Here is a 21,706-nt window from a genome sequence, read left to right on the forward strand (position 1 = left end):
AGGACACCAGACACTTAAGTATCTATTAATACAGAAAACAAAGAGAAAACTCTCTTCAAGTTAAAATCCAGCAGCTGGAAACTGAAGCCAGACAAACTCAAACTAGAGAGGCACAAAACGTTTAACAGAGAGGTTAACTAAACACCAGGATGTGCAACTTACACAATTTACCACGGGCCAAGTTGAAATCATTATCATCGGAACAACCTAACATACAGCTGGCAATCATACTAAGATTACCTCCTAATTTAAACCAGGCATCAGTACAAGAAGCTTGAGATATGTTGATCCCAACAAATTCTGGCCTTACTAAAGAAGAATTTATTTTCTTGGACTGTCACAGTAGCAGAAAGAAATAGTCTGCTTTTAATAAACCAAGCTCAGAACACCAAAAAACTAGGTGAATTCTCACCTATATTAACTTACTTAAAATACAAATATTGATACAGGTATCTTAGAATACAGATATCGACTTAAAATACAAATAATCTTTTGCAACTGCTATACATAAACACAGTCTGACAGAACACCGCTTTATAGTACACAGCAGCTGCTTTACATTTTCGGATGTCAATTAACTTTATGAAGTCATACTCTGCACATGGCAGGATTCCTCAGTCGCTCAACACATGAGCACCGCAGGGAACAACTCCCAGCACTTCGGAGCACGTTTAAAGCCTCCATCCCCTCCCTCGCGTTTCCTAAATGGGAACTCGCTCGCGAGGGCAGCAATCCCGATCCTGAAGCACGACTCCAGTAGGCAGAATGCACCTTTTCCCCGGCCCGCTTCTCTTGGCGCGTTTTGCCGCGGGGCCACGCGCGACGGCAGCGCGACGGCGCCACCTGCTGGTGCGGTTGCCCAGCCCGCGACGTCGGGCCTCCGCGACCGGCGGGCCGCCTCCTCGGGCTGCTGTAGGTGTGCGGCCAAGGGCAGCGCTCGCCTCCGGCCGAGCCGGCCGTCGCTCCAGTGAGGAGCCAGGGCCCGGCAGCGTCACAGAAGGCGCGAGGGTACGGGGCTGAGCGTCCGGGCCACGCAACGCAGTGATTCAGTAACAGTTTGGATCCCCTGTGAGGAGTACTGGGGTGGAATAAGGTTCTGGGGGCTACAACACGATGAACATTATGTGTGGTCTCGTGATTGAGACGTCGGGCATCTAATTAACACATTAGTATTTGATCTGGTGAAAATACACAGGGAAGAAGAAATAGCTCTCTGAGCTCCAGCCAGCCATTCACCAGGAAGTACTTAGCAAGAGCTGAGGGCTTTAAATCATCAGTGCTAATGACTGTAACATCCAATTCACAGAACTGATTCCAAGAACCTATCAAAATACTAAAAAATTGACAAATTATTCAAAGAGACATGCATGAAAGCCAAAAAATGTCTTGGGTGTATGTGTGTTCTAGTCAACAGATAAAACAGTTTCTTCTAACAGAAGATTATTATAGTGTTGATTAAAAACTTAAAAAACATTTTGCCAACAGGCAGTACAATAATGGACCAAAAATAAAATTCCTCAAAGTATGTCTTGACTGCAAATTACCAAGCCACTGCCTCGGCACTGTGTTCCCCAGCAAAGTACTATCTTCTGTAGCAGCCGCTCCCTCAAGCAACTGGGAGCTGCACAGCCCTAGCCACCAGAGTGAAGGCAGTTTTGAGACTCTTGTAAGTTGGAGCGTATTTAGTAGAAAAAGCCTATGACAATACCAAAAACTCGCCCATTCAGGTAACAAAATGGAAACAGACAATGCAAGATAAGCACAAAAGCGAAGGCAATTAAAAGCTGGAGTAACAGTGACCAAAGAGGTTGCTCAAGGTCTATTCCATTAAACTGGCCAATTCCTTAAACTGGCTCTAATTGAAAGGGGTTTTATCTAGACTTACCATATGAGCAATATCACACCAAAAGCCCTGGCTGCTGTTTTGGAAATTAAGCACTGCTGTGTTACACCTGACAAGGCCCATTTAGAGGTTTTGTGAAAATGACTCTCATAAAGCAGGGGAATGAGCTTAGTACCTCAGAAACAGCGCAGATTAGCTGTTCAGATTAGCAACTGAAGAATTCATTTATACTTTTGGAACTTGGAAAAACCCATGAAGGAACTGTCACTTACTCTGTGTGGCCCTGAAAGACATTCACAGAATGGATAGAAGGATCTCTGAAATCCCACAGACGGAAGGTTGTATCGCGTGATGATGTCACCACAAGACGTTGGGTGGGATGTGTACAACAATGTGTTAGCTCTTGGTCGTGCCCTACAATTGCAGATGAGAACATGTAAGGTAATGAAAATAAGAATTTTCATTTTCACATAAACTTAGAATGAAATGTTAATGATTTTTTCTTTTTTCCCCCCAAAGAGAAAGGAATAATAATAATCATTCTGAACTTTCATGTTAAAGTTTAGAATTGCATTTAAAAGCAAAAGGGGAAAAGAAAAATAAAACCACAACAGTATTCATTTCACATTATTATTATTATTATTAAGTTGCAATAGGTCATTGCTACTTAATACACCACAAACACAGCTAAAGCATTTTGCAAGAACTAAAATCTGGCTACATTTAGTTTAAAACCAACTACCTTCAGAAGTTATATCACAAGTTTAAAGGAACACAATTTCATGCTTAGAGCATGAAGTTCAGAATTTTAGAAACCATTACAACATATCTGAAAAGGGCCTGCAAGGATGCTGGAGAGGGGCTCTTCATCAGGGACTTTAGCTATAGGACAAGGGGAAATGGGTTTAAACTTGAACAGGGGAAGTTCAGGATAGCTACAATGAAGTTCTTTCCTGTGAGAGCAATGAGACACTGGAACAGGCTGCCCAAAGAAGCTCCATCCCTGGCAGCGTTAAGGCCAGGTTGGACAGAGTCTTCGGTAATATGGTCTAGTGTGAGCTATCCCTGCCCATAGCAGGGGTTTGGAACTAGATGATCTTAAGGTCCTTTCCAAATCTAACCATTTTACAATTGAGCAACACTAAGTCTTGTATACATTCACACTGTACTCCAGATAAACAACTTTTCCCAATGTTTTGGTATCTACAAATAATCCCACATATAAAAATGAACCACCAATCTATCTTTTTGTAAGTGAACAAATACCTGTAAGGGAAAAAATACCTGTAAGGGAATGGACAAGCTCAGAAGTCTCTACATCATACAGATTTGCTGTCCTATCCCATGATGCTGTCACAGCTTGCTTGCCCCCAACAAGCCAGTCAGCTGCTATGACCACTCCTTGATGGCTTTTCAGTGAAGTTAACGGGGCTCTGACAGTGGGACAATCACTAGAAACATCTCCATCTCCATCGGGTTCATCTTTATCTGAGAACTCAACTTCATCCTCTCCAGACATTTGCTATAAAATGCAAGAGGAAAAAAAAAAAAAAAAAGGATTTAGAATAAAAGGGAAAGAATGTCTCCAAGTTACATTTTACAATGTAAATGCTTCCCAATCCCCTTAATGCCAATATGGGTAACTTAATTCTATAGAATCTAGCCTATTGAGGTACTCACTTTCAAAAACTTAGTTGGAGGAACAAGTGAGTTAAACACAGTTTCTGAACCGTTTAGCTCTGAGTATCTATCCCCTTTATTATCTGGTAAGTCCCTACTCTATCATGCTCGAGTTTCACTGCAACACATTTATCAAGGGACTTTTTTTCCTTTCAATATTTAAGGGTAAGAAGCATTTAATAGGGCATTGACTATTTTAGTCTCTGGGAAGACAATCATTTACAGCTGTATTTTTATCCATTAGAACCAAAATCATGACATCAACATTTGTCTGCTTGTCAATACAGAGTCATCATGCAGTGCTGATGTAAACCGAATGAAAATAAATTCTTTTGCTAACCATGAAGCATCACTCTCTGAGCCCTATTTTGCCTGTGCAAGACAAATACAGTTTTCTTTCACCATATCTGGATGTAAAAAAGATAACATTGGTACTGCTCTTTCAAAGTAGAAATACCAATTCAAATAAACTGAAGCAAACATTTTGCATTCAGAAATCTACCTCGTATTGCCCAGCCATCTCTTGCCCCTGCTTGGCTTGCTGTGAAGCTCCTGCTATAAACTGTATTTGTCTTCATAATTTAGTAAGGGTTCTTTTAAGACAAAAAAGCATTTGGCAGTCTATGAAATAGAAGTACTGACTAAATAAAAGCCTGGGGACGACAATACCAGACAGTGTGATGAGTGCTGGCAAGAGACAATTAGAAATCAGTAAATTAAATAAATGTCAAAATGACATGCCTTTACCATCAGTTTTCAATTCAAAGCAACTATAGCTAATACAAATGCCTCAGTAAGTTAAGCTACAAGAATATAAATATCTTAAGAATTTAATTATTACTTATGATTTGAATTATTGCCAAAAAATGTTAACTTGACAGTTCATGTACTTATACATTTACTATCTTGAACAAAAAGTAAGTTACTTGTAGCTGCATATCCTATTCTACACCATAGATCTTTGAAAACATGAAGTGAGTCTGTTTTTGAAAGAAAGGCTGAAATCTATTAAACTAAAACCTTAAAGCCATGCTTTTTGCAATCCTGAAATCATGTAATTTTTAATAATGTATAAATCTAACATTCAGCCTTATCATAAAACCTGTAGCTGATTAAACTTCTGTGCAATTAGTACAGATGCAGCAATTTGATTGCTTACGTTGCAGTCTGCAGTTGGCTGAGGTGTAGGCAACTGTATTAAGTATCTCCAGATGTGAGCTGTCTGGTCTCCAGATGCTGCACAGGGGGTAGAGAGGTTCAAGTAAAAAAAGAGAATAAATAAGAGCATTTCCTTCAGCCAGTTCCTCACCCAGCACACTATGAACCCACTCATCCCACAGCTGAACAACTTGTTCAGAAGGATGCTGTGAGGAACAGTATCAAAAGCCTTACTAAAGTCTAGAAAAACTACATCCACCACCTTCCTTTCATCCACTTGGTGGATAACCCTATCATAGGACATCAAATTACTTAAAGAGGACTTTCCTTTTGTGAATCCATGCTGACTGTACCTGATGACTGCATTATTCTTTAAATGCCTTTCAACAGTACCCAGTGTAATCTTCTCCATAATTTTTCCAGGAACTGAGGTTGGACTAACAGCTCCGTAGTCCCCTGTGTCCTCCCTCACACCCTTCTAGTAAACTGTAACATTACTGGCTGGCTTCCAGTCAGCAGGAGCCTCCCCAGACTCCTAAGACCTTTGGTAGAGGATCAACAGGGGTCCTGCTATAACATCGACTAGCTCCTTCAGAGCTCTTCGATGAATCCCATCAGGTCTCACGGATTTGCAAACGTGCAGCTGACATATGATTCTAAGTGTCTGCTTTGGAGCAGGAAAGCACTAAATACAATACAGCAACCACAGATGGAAAGATCGAGCTCTGATTTTTTATGTCTTGAAATATAAAAACAATTCAGTCAGCAAGGACACTGACAAAACAGTAGGAACAGGGGCTACAACCCAAAAGATGCTAGTGAATTACATGTATATTTCCATCACGATTAACATACTTAGCATATGAAAAAAAACTTCACATACCTGTAAGAGCCACTTGCTCAGTTGGATGAAACTTTATGGAATTTACTGTGGGGAAAAAAAAAAAGTAAGTATAACAAAATAATTATTTTGTAATGTTTCAGCATCAAAAGGATTGGAAAAAAAAATCAAGAAGTCTTTGATTTTAAGTAATTTTTTGTAGTATAGCAAACTCCTAGGTGAGATAAAGCACAATGGTATTCTGTGTACATAAACCTAAGTAGTATCAAGGAACTTGATACTAATTAGTATCAAGTATTGTATCAATATCAACTAATACTACTTAGTACTGTATAATCAACTGCAGCTGATTGATTATACAATAATTGTTGATTATACAATACATACTTTCTAGCAAGTTATTTCCTGAATCTATTACAAGCATTGCATGTCACAGAGGATAAATAAGCCACGCTACTCAAATAATCACGTGTAAGCTGACAGGAAATAATGCTTTGGACTTCCATAAAGAGAATTTAAATATTCATAACTATTTCTAACATACCAAAAACTTGCTGTATATGACCATCAACTTTCTGATTATTACTTAAGATTGCAAGAACAAATACCTAAAAGCCTAATGCAAATAATACAAATCAGATTTCAGTCCTGCAACCACATGTAATCAAAACATTGTTTTGAAACAGTCCTGCAAGAATTCTACCACCCTATTCATTTTTTATTTCAGTGCATAAGATTTAATTACTTTTCATTACTAAGCAAAATCCCTAAGTTTCTCTTCAGCAGTTCTTCAAGAAAGAACTTGGAAATCATTTCCATCCATAATGCAAGGAAAAAAATGCTGATGCTGTCAGTAGAGCATGGTATAACGACTCTAAAAAGATATCCAAACTGTTCACACTGAACTAACTCAACAGTGCACCAACTGCTGGCACCCAACACCTCTGATCCATTTCTAATGAACTGTCAAACCTAAACAAGTTTTACTAAATGAATAAAGACATTATTTTAAATATAACTTATAGAAATGTATATTTTAAAATAAATTATAAGCTATGCAGAATTTATATAAATTTATACATAATAACTTAGTTTACACACAACTGTTTAAATACAGCTTAGAGCTTTTATTATTTTCATGGTTAGCCAAATAGCAATTACAAAATACCAAACTATCAGCATCAAAATCCAAGTGATTGGAGTTTTTTAAACATGACTTTATGGAGGATAAAGACACCCCCTCCATGCAGCAAACAACCTGAGGTACCTGAACAAACTGAACTGTTACCTGTTGTTTCTATGCATCTATCTGTTAGTATCTCTGCGTTGTAGTAATTAGAAGTCATATAGCAGGAAAAAGTAGAATTCATGGTTGAAGCAGCTGACTACTCTCTGGAGAACTTAATTCTATTTGTATTTTTGCCACAAAGTTCATGTGATATGCTAGCTGAGTTACTTAACCACTGAGGGCATTATGGATCACCTAGTGACCACTCAACTCAAATGATCACTCAATGTTCAAACCTCTTCACTGCTGGTGTGTAAAATCCTATACTGTAACTCCTTCTGAAACAGAAGGGGGCTAATGAGGTGTTTGTCAAATCTGACATCAAAATTGCAGACAAACATCAAAAACTCTCACTGCAGTGCACCTCTCCACCCAAGGAGGGGTTTAAAAACACTGCTTCCATAATATTCATACCAGTACAGAGACAAACAAATGCCTATATCAGTTAGCTGCCTTCTAAACAAGATTTTAGTATTATGCAACAAATTATATATGGGATCATGTATTAAACAAAGAAGCGCAAATAGATGTTCACCCAGCATCTATATTTTGTATACCAAAATATAACATAAACCCTACAATGCAGCTAATTTATGATGATAAAAGCTTCTCTTGCTCTGCATATGCATGAGACCTCAAGACTTCTGACATTTAACTTCTGAGTGTCATAACTATGCCTGTGAACTTCTTAACATGGACCTGTTTATTCATTTAGCATTTACAGAACTATCTTAATACGCCTCTCCAAGAATCACATTACAAAACATTCTCTGTATGAAGATTAGTGGAACTTCACAAGTGACTTGTTAATGGTGTTGGCAAACCTGCAAGTGAAACTGCAATAAACATTTTTGTAGTTGTCTAAAACACTTCTCCCCCTCCCACACTCCATTTCCAGTTTTCACAACATGCCCTCATCTTACCTGATCCAACATGCCCTACATACTTGACAAGGCACTTCCCTGTTTCTATGCTCCATAGCAAAGCAGTGTGATCTAGAAAGATTAAAAAGCAGCTGTAAATATTGTTACAAATGAATCAGTTAAAAGTGAAAAACATACAACAAAGTTATCTTCAAATGTAGAGCATAACATATGAAATAGATTTCAAATGTAGGACGAACCAAATCCTCTTTATTACAGCCTTATACATGAAATATACAAGCTTCCTATCATTAGGAGTTAATACACAGTTCCTCCAGAAAAGTAAAGGTGCTATCCCAGTTGGATTAATTCACAGTAAGTATTCAAAGGCAAATTCGACTTTTGATATATTTGCTAACTTGGTTATATACTTATGTATAATGTTTCAGCTGTGCATCACGAGATACAGAAAGAACGCGGAAATCATTCGGTGATAAAGTCAGGCAGTCATTACAAAAAGAGTTCTACACACAGACTATTTACTTTCTGTGTAGAAGTCATAGAACCAGACTAGTTAAGGTTGATACTGTCACTACATAAGTCACTGAAGAACACAATGAAAACTTACTTAAAAAGGAATTCACTCGAAATGCCACTCCTTTATCCAAAACCAATTAATTAATAAATATTTTCTAACTCGAAGAACCTTAATGTTGAATTGGAAAATTACTGTTTCCAAGTTAAACTGGATGTCCCACACAAAGGCAAAATGTGGACACAGAAAAGTTATTAACAGCTCAGTTTATGATGCAGAAGTTTTGGGTCCATAATATTTACGTCCAGTAAGTGTTCAGATTCTGTTCCAGTTTCAAAAGACTGTCGCTTCAAACTGACTAATTCTATCTGGTTATGGTTTGTCTCCCTAGTAATTTTACAAAACCACACAAAGCCTCTAGGAAACATTTTTAGATCCTAATAGATCTAGCAAATTATTCATTAGTACCTGTACCCTCTGAAGTGGGAAGGAAGGAATGTAGTAAAGTTAATAAGAACTGAAAATTAAGATTTTTAGCTGCCCCTACATCCTTAGGCAAAATCCTGATGAATATAATAATACAAGAACATGAAAAGTACAACTAAGTCTACAGCATATGTAAAACAAAGGCTAAACAATACTATGATAGAATGTCTGTTCAGTTCCCCAACCCACCCACTGCACCATCCAACAGGCTGCAGCTGACCTTCAGGGAAGTGAACTGGCACATATTTTAGAAAGATTAACAAGGATGCCTGCACCTTCTAAAGGTTAAATGTGCTTCAAGGAAACTCCAACTTTACAATTTTTCAGCTACTTAATTTCTTTAAATTGACTCTTTCAGTGTGGAGTTTAAGTATTCAAGAATGCTTCTGACCTGTATTTGATACAGCTTAGGGACTAAAACAGAATTTTCTAAAGATTCAAGTAACATAAAACTTTACCAGCAGATGCAGTTCCCAACACCACTGGTTGAGTTTTCGCAACACTGACATCCCAAATACCATCCCTGTGGCCAATATATTCCTTTACCAGTTGACAGATTGCCCTTGATGTTGTAGTTTTAAAACTGGATACAATCTGAAATAGCAGAAAGACCAACATATTTTTCTACATTGACTCAAGATTAAGTCATTATCTCACAAACACAAAAAGATACTCTTTTTCATAATAATTCTTCAGTGTCCTGACAGTTCACTATTGCCAAAAATTTGACACTTGATGGTAGGAAAGTGAGCTTGGATGCAAACATACCTATTCATTTTTAATTTTTTTCTCCTTTTTTTTTTCTTCGTAACACCCCCCTTTTTACAGAATGCAAGATAAAATATTCTGTATTACAATGTCACAACCTCCCTAGAGTATTAACTTACACAAATGCCGTGTGCACTTCCCATTCCATTTGGGTAAATAATTATAATTTTAAAAAAGAAAAATTGAAAGCAAATTTGAAAAATTTTAAAACCTCCACCAAAATACAAAATCCCTCAAAACCTTCCTTGCTTATTCCCAAACCAGTACCTCTGATGACTTAAGAGATGGATGTTATCTAGTGTATGCCTTTGTAAATATGTACCTATTACATAATTCCAGTAAAATCCTGAAACATTCCCACTTACAAACATTTACCTTCAAAACTGCACAAAACTAATCAAATCAAACATTAACCTGAGAGCATCAGATGCCAGTTTATTTCTATAATACAATTTGGTTTTTTTCTTAAAGATATGTCAAACTCGCCTAAACATTTGACAAGCACATTCCTTCAAAGCCAATGCTATTAGGGGAGAACAGAGAAGACTCATTAAATCCAAATTTGTATGTGTGTAAGTAATATCACATAAAAGGCAAAAAAAGTCTAGCTAGGCACTATAGTATAGGAAGGCTGAAAACACTCAGTAGCTACAGAAAGAAACCCATTTGCAGAAATTCTACATTTTCAGATAAAGGGGAGTACAATATTAAAACAAACAGACAAATAAACAAATAACTTGTCTTGCTGGAACAATTCCAGAGACAACAAATCAAGAATGGTGAAAGATAACTTCAAAAAGCAAAACCACTTTAAAACTATGCTATTTCTAGCCCACAAGTCTCAAAGCTCATAACTGTTCTTTGAGAAAGACTAGCTGTAAAGCTTTATTAAAACCAAAACAAAGAGACAAGTTCAATTTATCAGTGTTCTCCTCTGCATGCAATTATGGGCAGGTATCTATCTGACCAATTAAGTCAAAACCTTTCAATGCTTCAACAGAAATCACATTAAGACTTATCTAAAGCTTAGTAAAAATTAGAAAATTAAGTCTACATTTCAGATACAATAAACTAAGGTTAAAATCCCATTTGTTTTTGGCATCAAAAGAGAAGGTCTTAAGCATACCATTACAGCAAATTACTTCCAAAAAGGTTTTTAAAAGTTCAAGAATATCTGCAAGAGCATTCCAAATCCTAAGCATGTCAACTTTCCAGTGTTGAAATGATAATGCCCTATCTGAATTCCAAATTAACAGCTAATATGCATTTGGGTTGCACAGCAGCAGAAGGACCAATCATTAAGGATGCATTGAAAAGAAAATGGGTTAATGGTAAAGATTGTTAGTTCAGCCATACTGCAGAGTTTCAGAGGCTTCGAGTATAATCCTACAGATGCAACTTGCACATTGAATACAATCCTTAAACTCAGTGGAGTCATGTCTGAGAAATGGAACAGCAGAATTATGTAAACAGTTAAGGACTTAATATAGAACTCAGCTCAAATTCCAAAGTGGAAGCTTTTCAGCTTTCAATAACACACTTGAACTACACTTGTGTTCCGTCTTTCTAATGCTGAGTCAAACCCTCATGCAAAAGTTTTTTAGGAGAAACTATCTTGTATCAACAAGCACAGATTTTCTAAAACTGCTGGACAATGGTTTCACTGATCATTTAATGGCAAGGCTGCAAAACTCCTTTTGGAGTACTTGCTTTCTTTTTTGCTGTTTCTCACTTCACATACCAGTAACTGGATAAACCAGAGAGCGCCAAGATTACTTCCCGATTCCTTAACCATACATTAACAATTTCCCATGACAGAAAAGGAAATACTTCAATAACATGCAACTTGACAAAAGAGGCCTCTGTACTGCAGATGCAGATTCCTGCATCTATAAACAACTACAATTAAATTACAGAATCTTGTCCATTAATGTACACAAAACCTTATTTTTAGAGTACCAAGCACTTAATCTACTATTTCTCTTCAGGATTTGAGCACTGATCAATAACTCCTGCTGCTAAAAGCATCATTTTCCCAGATGATTTTTGCCAACTTAGTATTCAGACTCCTAATTCAGTGAAGCGATGAAAAGTATCCAGGTGTGGGAATTTTCCATGAAGGACATGAATTAAGCATATTTACCACAGCATTTTCTCCAAGAAAATGAACAGATCGCTTTAGTCTCAGCATGTTTTACCAATATTAAAGCAGTCAAGTATCACCTTTTCTCATTAGAACAAGCAAATATTGAAAGCTCTTTTCAGAACAAACCTAAACTATACACTGGCAATCAGAAAAATGTAACTATATGCAATTACACAATAGAATTGGTTTGTAAAACATAACTCTCTTATCATTTACCATTGGGAGAAAGGACAAAGTTTTAAAAAGGGACTTCTGCCAAGTTTTAAATTAGACATAGACTAACAGTATCTAAGGATGAGCTGAAAAGAGAAGCTGCAATCCACTTCCCCACTGAGTTTGGAACACAACCCATTTTTGGTGAACAGCACTGTTCACTCAATGCTCATAAAAAAATATAGACACAAGAATTTCGAAGCTGTTGAACTCTTAAAACTCTTCAAATGTCATTTTCCCAGATATGGTATCATGGAATTCTAACTGCATCCAGTCAGGATACAGACAGAAACTTTGTTCAAAACTTACAGACTTTTCCGACTTTTGGCTATAATCTCTTTGTGGGTCAAGAGACAAAAGATTGCAGCTTTAACACTTCTAATTCATAACTACATAGCAGGTGTATTAATATTTTATGTCCCTACTAATATCATGTTGTCCCTGCTCAAGTGGCCTCATTAAGGAAGGTGTAAGTCAAACTCTTAAGCAAGAGATGTACCTCTATGAATCAAACTGACAAGAATAAAAAAGTTTGAAAAACAGTAAAACAAAAAGGAGACCAAATAAAACATAGTAACTTAAATCTATTTCACCATACTAATCTTTACTCTTAAACTTTCAGACTACTTAACAGATAGTATTTCCAAGACAACTGCAGTCATTCCATAACCACACATTAGCCTGCAATACCAGTCACCACAGAGCTTCCTATACACATCAAATCCCGTTATGGTTTCCTCACATTTCATTTACCCTTATTAATGTATCACAAAATGAGCCTGAGGTAGGGTAAAAAGAGCAGCAGGTTAACACTCTTTGAAAACTGAAAAAGGGGAAAGAAAAAGGAAAAACATCAGACAGGTTCAGATGAGCAAAGTGAAAAACATCAGAATGGTGTACCGTGCCAAGAGACCAAGCAAAAAAAAAAAAAAACAACCCAAGATAACTAGCTAACTACCTTGCAAGGCTTGCAATGTAAAAGAAGCAAACCATTTCAGACTCACAGCTAAAAAATAATTAAAAACCCAAACACAACTGCCACAACCTGTAACAGTACACATACAGATGCCTACTTAAATCCCCATTTCAACTGCAATACCCAAATGCTTATTCAGAAATTTGCTACCTACTAAATTCTTTATTTCCCTCTTGAAATTGAATTTTTTAATTCTTTCCAAAAAAAATGTAATCCCACATACACACATGAGCACACCCTCTCCCCTCCAACACTCATTCTTAAAAACAGGTGAGCAATTAGTGTAAAATGTCATATGGTGTGGTTGAAGTAATGGGTAATTGATGAATCCAAGATAAACATACTGTTCCTCAAGAGGCAGATTTACTCCAAGAGCAGCACTGCTCAGCTAAAAGAAACTACAATTTACAACTTAAAGACAGCCATGTTAGTCTCATGAGTATACATTGATGAGCAGAGATTTAATTTGTCTCATACCTTGCTAGTAGATGCCTTGTAAGTTGTCTTTAATTTCTGAGAAAGCTGACTGGTACTATGACTGGCTGTTGAGACAAATAAATTCAAAGGAAGATATTTCAAACACAGCATTAGGATTTTTTTTTTTTGTAAGTAAATGGTATTAATTCCCTTCAATAAAATTCAAAGTTTTGGCCAAAGTACAAATAAAATTAATTAAAAAGTACTGGCTTAGGATTCTTTGTGGTTCTCTTACCTTTTGCTTTCAGTTGTCCTTTGCTCAGTTCAGCTCCATCAATTGTCTGTCCTTCAGCTGCTAGACGCTCATTCAGTGTATCAATCTCTCTGCGTACTAACAAAACCAAAAATTCACATTAATCCCAAAAATTGAGTGTTATTAGCAACACCATTAACTTACTATTTCACAATTGTTATAGTTAGCAAGTAATCTAATTTTATGCTAAGGACAACAAAAAAGATCAGCTGTGATTTTATAAAAGCAAGTCTCACCATGACATAAACCAAGACTCATGTTGAATTTTCCAGACATCAACCTTGACCCAGATTCCAAGGAAATATTGGCAGTTTTTAATTACTAATAAATTTGGCTAAGGATTAATGAAATTGCTTCTGTGAAATACACGGCACATCTGTATTGAATTAAATCCAACACAAGATAGAAAACTTGCAACATCATAAATATTTTAGCCACAGAATTAGTATGTCACTAACAAAGACTTTATTAATCACAAAACAGCTTTCTCTCCTGAATGCCTCTATTATTAGGAGTTTCAGTAAGACAACATAATGCAGCAAATATGTATTTTAAATACTTTGTAATACACTAAAAACATGTAGAATGACAAACACATTATACATTCACCTGTTTTAGAAACACTAAATATGATCAAAATATTTCATGGCACATCAGATAAAACATGTATTTGTAACAAGAAAACGCTTTTCTATCAATTATTTCTAACTCTCACCAGTGCCGTTTCAACACAGGACAGAGTGATGGCATAGCTAAAACAAATCAAGTACTCATAAAAGATTGCTAGTGGCTGGGCTGGTTTAAGGTTGCTCAACCTCATTTTATAAAGAGCATTTTTGGTGGTATAGTCTCTTCTCAAAATCTGAGCTGATACTCTTTCAAGTATTTTCCTCCGGTGAATTCTTATTGAGAGGCTTTAACCAAGCAGTTCTTGAGGACAAGTCTAGGCCTGTCTTTCCACAGATTCTTAGGACTTTCTTAAAGAAGTTATTCACTGCCAGGCTTTGGGATGTGGGAGAATGTGACACATCAGGAGTACGACTCCTGCCATTTCTGAGAAATTCACTGAAGTCTCAGTTCTGCACACCAGAAAAGTCAGTTTACACTTCCATATCACATCCAAGTGCTTGAAATGAGTAAAGCAAGATTCTCTTTGCTGTCCCCCTAGTCACATAAACACAAACAATATGAGAAGAAGTAAACAAAGAGACAGACTTGTAGTAACAGATGACTGAAACAAACAAGCCTGGCAGATACATGAGTTGCCTGAAAAGATTAGGGCTGAAGCCTGTAACAGATAAGAAAAGGAAGAAACTAGAATCAGTTGATATAAAGGAAAGGGAGTATAGGAAAAGCCAGGGAGGAAAAACCTGATATTCTCTCTGCACAGTACCTACAACACTAGTGTAGGAATTAGACCAAGAACAAAAAATAACAGACTGAGAATCAGAAGAGAAAAATTTACAGACTGTCAGGGGGGTGGGAAAGAGATCACAAAGGCCAGGAGTGAACTAGAACTGAGAGGTGAAAGAAGATGAAGAAACAGAAATGGATGGGAAGAAAATAATCATACAATGCAAGGTACAGAAAATTCACCACTTGTTTTCTGACAGACATTTCTGAAGGTTGGAGAGGGAGGCTTGCTACCAGCCAACTTCTCAGCAGGAGGCTGAGAACTCAGTTGTGCAAATTGTCACTAAAAAATAGGTAGTGAGGATGTAGCCTTTAACCAACGCAATCCCAGGTTTTAAGAGAATTAAAAAACAGCACATTTTCAAAAAGACCGCAAGAGCATTTTTTTAACATGAGTGTTTGGTTTTTTAACATGGATTAGGTGTGGAAAAGAAACTGACTTGGAGCCAAATCAGGCAGTTTCCACAATGCAAAAGCCAAGCCACACAACACAGCTTCCAAAATCCAGCAAGGACAACTGAGCAGAGGCTTTACCATATGACTGCCTTTGTTACTTTGGATCCTCTGACATCACCTTGGATCGCATTAGCATATGACTGCACTGTCATTAAACTAACAATATTTGCAGATAATACAGAATCACAGAATCCCAAGGGTTGGAAGGGACCTCAAAAGATAATCTAGTCCAACCCCCCTGCAAGAGCATACCTGAAATGTTTATGTGTATGCTCCACTTCAACGTTCATGATACCATTGAGGTGCTGGTTATGCAATGTACTAAGAAGAATGATCCAAACCCACCACATTTTACACTTTTTCAAGTAAAATATTTTCCAATTTTAGTTAATAATATTCCATCATTAAAATTAAGCTTATAAATACACAACAAAGCCACAGCCTTCAATGGCTGAACAGAGCTGACAGATTAACATGGTGTATGCCAGAGCCTATAATGACAAGGAGACAGCCACTTTCTTTGCCTAAGAGTCAAGGAGGCTGACACACATTAGTTCTCACTTCTTCTATCAAATAGCTAAGAAAGTGATGTTTCTGAAAAAATATAAGCTCCATCTTTGGCTACAAGTTCAAAAGAGTTCTTAAGCTCCTCACAGAAAGGCCACACTAATTACACTACAGTATCCAAGGTAAGTATCTCAGTTAGCATTACTATATGCTAAATTCAAACAATTCATAAGTTGCTGGAAAAAAAACAATACTCACATTCCAAATTTTCAATATACAGGTTTTCAAACTCCCGCTCTATTTGTCCAAAAAGTTCAAGGAGTGTACTCCGGATGGAAGATGGTAGTTTTGAATCCTAGGATGCAAAATACTGGGGTTTATTTTTTTTTTTTTTTTACATATATTTTATGTATTTACCCTTCAGTCTTAAGGTTTTAACAGTTCTCTCCATCTCCCACCAAGGAGGGAAATTAAAACTACTACTAGTACAGAATATGAAACAAAAAGCTCTGTGCATCATAAGATTATTCATTTCACATACTCCTTTTAACTGGACAGAATTCAAATCTCCTGTAGGGTTCTTTGACTTTAAGTACTGAAAAATTGCAAAAGCAAGACATGTACAAAATTTTGAAAAAAAAAAAAAAAAGGGAAAAAAATTACAATATAATGTCAAGGTGCTTCCAGTTCAACAGAAAATACCTTTGGCTGACAAAGTAATGCAGAAGTTCAATATGCATTAAGTTAGGAAGTCGTCATCACAATGCACCTTATTACCAAAGCTTAGGACAATCTAACCTTTTAAGAGTATTTTTAACTTCTGCCTACTTTTGCCACTATCTGTAACTGTAAAGGAAACTGCAGTTTCCAATCCCTCCCTCTCTGATATTACTGAAGCAGCTCCTCCTCACAAAGTATTTTAAAGCAAATTCAGAGAGGAGGGCTCGGGTTTTTTCTTCAGCATAATCAACATAGCAATTCAAAGGCATAAAGTATGCAATAAAGTCACTAACACAGGATTTATATAATCTGAGCTCAATGCACAGCCTGACCACAAGTTTCTGCTGGCGTATTAATTAAATTTTATTCATCTGTCTATAAAACAGAGATCATCACTGTATTTTCCCTGAACAAATGCATGTCATATGCAAAACAAGTAACTGCTGGTTTCTGTTGGGGGTTCAAGGTTCTCATTATCAATGATTTTGTTATCGCTGTTAAGCAGACAGTTAATAAAGCAGAAAACAGCTGCCTGCAATATACTGAGAACCTAGTACTAACAAGCATCTTAAAATTTAAAACACAATACGATACTAAAAAATAGCAAATTAGAAACAAGAAAATAGTCTAATAACTATAATTAATCAACTACAAGATGGATCAAAGAATGAACTGTCATTGCTCACCATATAAATTCTCCTAAATCTGTTCTATTATTCAGTTGCTGGTGGACCACAGTATGTAAGCTGGTTTACTGCACTTATTTATCTAGGTAGGCAGCTATAAACTTTTTATAAAAGAAGCTTCCACTTAACCGAGCCTTACCCAACAATGAAAAACTTGAACTACTCCTTTGTAGTGCACCTAACTCGTCACCTCAGAATCCACAAATGTAACATTTTATTACTGCAAAAACCTCTAAATAATGCAGCTGTATTCAAAACCTGAGAAATCGCTATGCAAGAAAACAAGTTACACAGTTTCAAAGTGCAATTAATATGGTAGCACATATACCATATTACCAATATATCAATGTTCATCTGTCAGATATACAGGGAATGTGCCTATCAGCAACATATACTTTCTTTAAAGAAAAGTTTGTAATTTTAAAATCTTGCAATCATCACCTATGAGCAAAAAAAAAAAAAATTGAGTCAGCTTCTGACACAGAACAAAACACTATTCCAGGTTTAATAATGTTTCAGAAGAAACATTATTAGAATGGAAGTACAAATGTTAGCACAGTACAGCACCCAAATTCGAGTGAACTTCATTATCCAATCAGCAAGTTTAGTGCTGATTATAGCTTGTTTTGTTCTCAAGTGTTTCAGTAAACCCAAATCAAAAGAAATTGGTTTGGTTCCTATAAACTGACTGAACCAGAAGAAAGTGTGTGCATCCTGTCCATCAGAGGGCAGCATGCACCTTCAATCAAATCAGCCTCTAAGCAACCAGAATTGAATCTCACATTTTGGTTCATAGCGTCAGCATGGCTGTCTTCAGAAACAGTTAGAAAAGCTTATCATGATCCCGATTTTATGAGTTATTTCTGAACATCAATTCTGAAGAGCAGAGCAAGAGAAGCCACTAATAGCCATGACATAGAGCGTGTCTGCTCTGTTCGCAATTCAGTTTTGCATCAGTTTCACAGCTACTTTTAACCTGTGGCACTGTGCTGGAAATAGTGGCACTACTACACTCCTTACACACCTCTAGGATATTCCTTTCTGCACAGTCATCTACTTCTCCCTTGAGACAGTACTTTTGTTTATGAATTTACAGTCAACTAGAATGTGAAACAGATCCTGATTAAAACCAACTTGAAACAAAAGAAATTAAACAAGAATACTATACACAAAAAAAAAAAAAAGCACTGAAGTTAGAAGAATTCTTTCCGATTCAGTTACCCAATAGTTCCATACAGGAAGGTGATGAAAGAAACTAAGTTATCCTACAACTTTCAAAACAGAAAAGGAGATGTTGAAAAGGTTTTCAACCTACTTCTTAGCGCCTCAAAGCATAAGCAAATCTGAACCTGTCTTAAAGTAACCAGCATAGTGAAACACATCCACTTCCTTTACTCTCTTTAAAGCTGGTGTTAGTTAAATCAGCTTATTAAAATACCATGTAATAATGTTATCTGTGTATCTGCAAAAGTACTTACCTAGATGTTGTGTGTTTTAGAGCTTCACTGTGAAAGGGCATTAATACTCTCTATTTGTTAGAATCTGCTACTGGCAAGGTTAAAGGTCAGCAAAAATAAATACGATGATATATAAAACACTTAAAACATTTACATATTACAATATAAGACACTTGGAATTTGATAAGAAATACTAAAACAGCATAAAAGTTTGGTTTACTACAAGAAGTAAGAGCATGCCTTAACCTCTCAGCTGCCATTTCATTCCTTTCCTGAAGTAAGGCTGTAACTAACAGCCCAAATGCACAAAGTTTCCTAGCCAAGTACTTACATTCTCCAACTTTCTAGATTACTACAAACAACAACTTGGGCTCTGTTAGTTCCCAGAAAACTAAAACTACTAATCTACTGAACAACAGATTAAATAAAAAAAAGGAAAAAAAGACTAAAAATAAGTCACAACACTGAAAAAACACAAGGTTTTCCCTTCAGAGCATCTGCGAAGTCTAGAAAGTGGGGTTCCTCCTAGCCGAACACTGTTGATATTTCAAACTACCTACCTCTGACAAAAATCAAGTTTTGCATCACTTTTGCCAGGCCTGCATTAACATTGTGTAGTTAATTTAACAATAGTTTTCACACTGATTTTTACTTATCTCTGGCAGCACTATTTCAAACACTTCTTACAGGAGCCTTACCTACAGTTAATCTCTATATTGTTAGGTGAAACACTCAAAGTGCCTCCAGAATGCAGCCACTACAGACTGACATGATTAAGAAAACCACCAAAGTTTGTGGTTGCTGTTTTTTTCCCTTAACAAAGAAGATCACACCTTTATTTGAGTTCAAATTTAAAAAAAACCCACCCCCCACCCCCCCCCCCCCAAAACACACACACACACACACACACAAAACCCCCACAAACATTTAAGGTAGTTCATGCCTCTGTCACACGGGCAGTATTTGTTTATCTTATGGAAAGGAATGCAGAACAGCGCTCCCAGTAATACCTTCCCTATCAGAGGTGTAATAACAAATGTTTTGGTTTATTCATATTCCTGGGTTACTACTATTCTAAATTCAAGCTTACAAGATCAAGAATCAATCTTCAACTTTAAGGCAGTGGAGGAGAGATGCATAGCAAAATAAATGGGCTGTTTCTTTACATTTCTTCATGGTTTTATCATTCATGTAATACACAAAGGCTGATAAAAAGCCCCACAGGTCTGTACAACCCAAAACACTGCCAATGTCCACATCAATAGCCTCCAGAGACAGTCAGCACTTACAAGCAAGAAAGTCTGCTGTTCCTGCAGCTTTACTGGATGTATTTCATTACTTAAGTCCATTTCATTTCTTTGCATAGAAATCACTCATAAAAAAGTTATGGCAGTTACCCAAGCAGCAGTGTATTATCTTACCTGCCCTTCCAACATGTCTCTTTGCAGTCCTGCCCGTTCTTGCTCGGAACTGTTAGTTCTTCGGATTGAAAGACTGTGTGATTTACGTTTCTGCTTTGCCTGGCGAGCAGATGCACAACTTCCACTTTCTATTGGCATTACTTCAAAAAAACAGCTTCACAGAGGCTCCTATGATAAACTAAGGACAAGCATTACACATTACAAATTGCCTTGCCAAACTAACCAGAGTTTAAGATTTGTTTTTCTCAAAATACTTAGTTCTCTTAGTTCTTCTAAATTTTGGAGGAGTTCAGGTTGTCGTAAAAAAAAAAGGGATCCCTATTTACTGACAATTATTCTTCAAACAACATTAAAATCAAAACCACATATGCATATACATAAAGTGGAATAACTTTGGCATTTCTTATTCATTAGCTAGCAAACCTTCACAAAAGGAAAATAAATTCCATGACCTTGCTCATTTTGGAGAACAGTAGCAGAGGGAGCCCCAAAATGCTTCCAGGAAACAACTATTATACATACTATAGTTCACTGAAATGCATGCAAAATTAAAACCCAGCTGGAAAATGAAAGCAAACACATGATAATTTAGGGACACTGTCAGGTTACAAATGTATTATGCAACATCAAGTGTTAGTATACAAAGTGTAATAGATGTGCCTGTTTACACATAAGCAGGAAATAATTTTAATGGAGGAGTTCTGAAAACCACTTTCCACCATTTTTGACAGCTCATAGTTTCACTGTCTTGATAGTAAAAGTGCACATGAATTTAGGAGAACAGTGAAAGTGCACCTGACTTACCAGGCTGTTGCTGTTAAATTTTGTCAGCTTGTCAAAGCCACATACGCATTTTAATAAACCTAGAAACACCTGACAGTATCACCAAGTAATATTACCATGTGTGATCTACTGCTTTCCTCTGTTTAAGAAAAATCAAATGATTTTTGATTTCTCACATAAATGTGGAGAATACATTCTTCAGTGTCAAAATTTGTTGTTGGTTTTGGGTTTTTTTGTCTTTTTTTTTTTACAAATATTTAATTACTGGAATTTCTTATTTATTTCACCCTCATATTCAAAAGGAATTATTTTTAGTTCCAAGGGGTACCAGTTGTTAAACATTTCAAATGGTTTAGGATTGATGACTCAGAATTTTTCAATCAGGAACATTGAGAACAAATAAAATTTAAAAATAAAGATTCATTCTCCAGCATCAATAATTTCTGAAACAATATTTTCAACTTAAAAGAGCTGCAATATTCTGAAGAGAAATAGGAGAGCAGAGCTGGCAAAGCTAACAAGGCAACTGAGCTTCCTTTTAAATAAGCTGATCAGAAAATATTTAAACCAAACCCAGGGCCACTTCCAATTTAAGATCCGCCAACACACTGGATCTCAAGCTAGGAATGAGCACCACCACTATTAACAAGACTAGGCATTAACCAGTTCAGTGAGTTTGACACAGTATTTTCAGCTTGTTAACACATCATAAAGCCAAGGAAAAATGTATCTTACT

The 21,706-nt window shown here is 36.6% G+C and overlaps 1 protein-coding gene across 2 annotated transcripts in view; it reads right to left on the minus strand.

The window, feature by feature from the left end:
• Positions 1-21,706, minus strand: part of WDR37 (WD repeat domain 37) — a 40,718-nt gene that overhangs the window by 11,043 nt on the left and 7,969 nt on the right. For both annotated transcript variants that reach the window (XM_065666761.1, XM_065666760.1), the window contains 10 exons: positions 20,188-20,365; positions 16,162-16,258; positions 13,510-13,605; positions 13,275-13,339; positions 9,153-9,288; positions 7,734-7,805; positions 5,565-5,609; positions 4,683-4,759; positions 3,128-3,365; positions 2,116-2,257 (listed from right to left, as the gene is read on the minus strand). In XM_065666761.1, coding sequence (XP_065522833.1) covers positions 2,116-2,257; positions 3,128-3,365; positions 4,683-4,759; positions 5,565-5,609; positions 7,734-7,805; positions 9,153-9,288; positions 13,275-13,339; positions 13,510-13,605; positions 16,162-16,258; positions 20,188-20,325 — 1,106 coding nt within the window. In that variant the 5' untranslated portion in view covers positions 20,326-20,365. The remainder of the gene's footprint in view (positions 1-2,115; positions 2,258-3,127; positions 3,366-4,682; positions 4,760-5,564; positions 5,610-7,733; positions 7,806-9,152; positions 9,289-13,274; positions 13,340-13,509; positions 13,606-16,161; positions 16,259-20,187; positions 20,366-21,706) is intronic.

The sequence above is a fragment of the Lathamus discolor genome, chromosome 2 (assembly GCF_037157495.1).
Source record: "Lathamus discolor isolate bLatDis1 chromosome 2, bLatDis1.hap1, whole genome shotgun sequence".
NCBI lineage: Eukaryota > Metazoa > Chordata > Aves > Psittaciformes > Psittacidae > Lathamus > Lathamus discolor.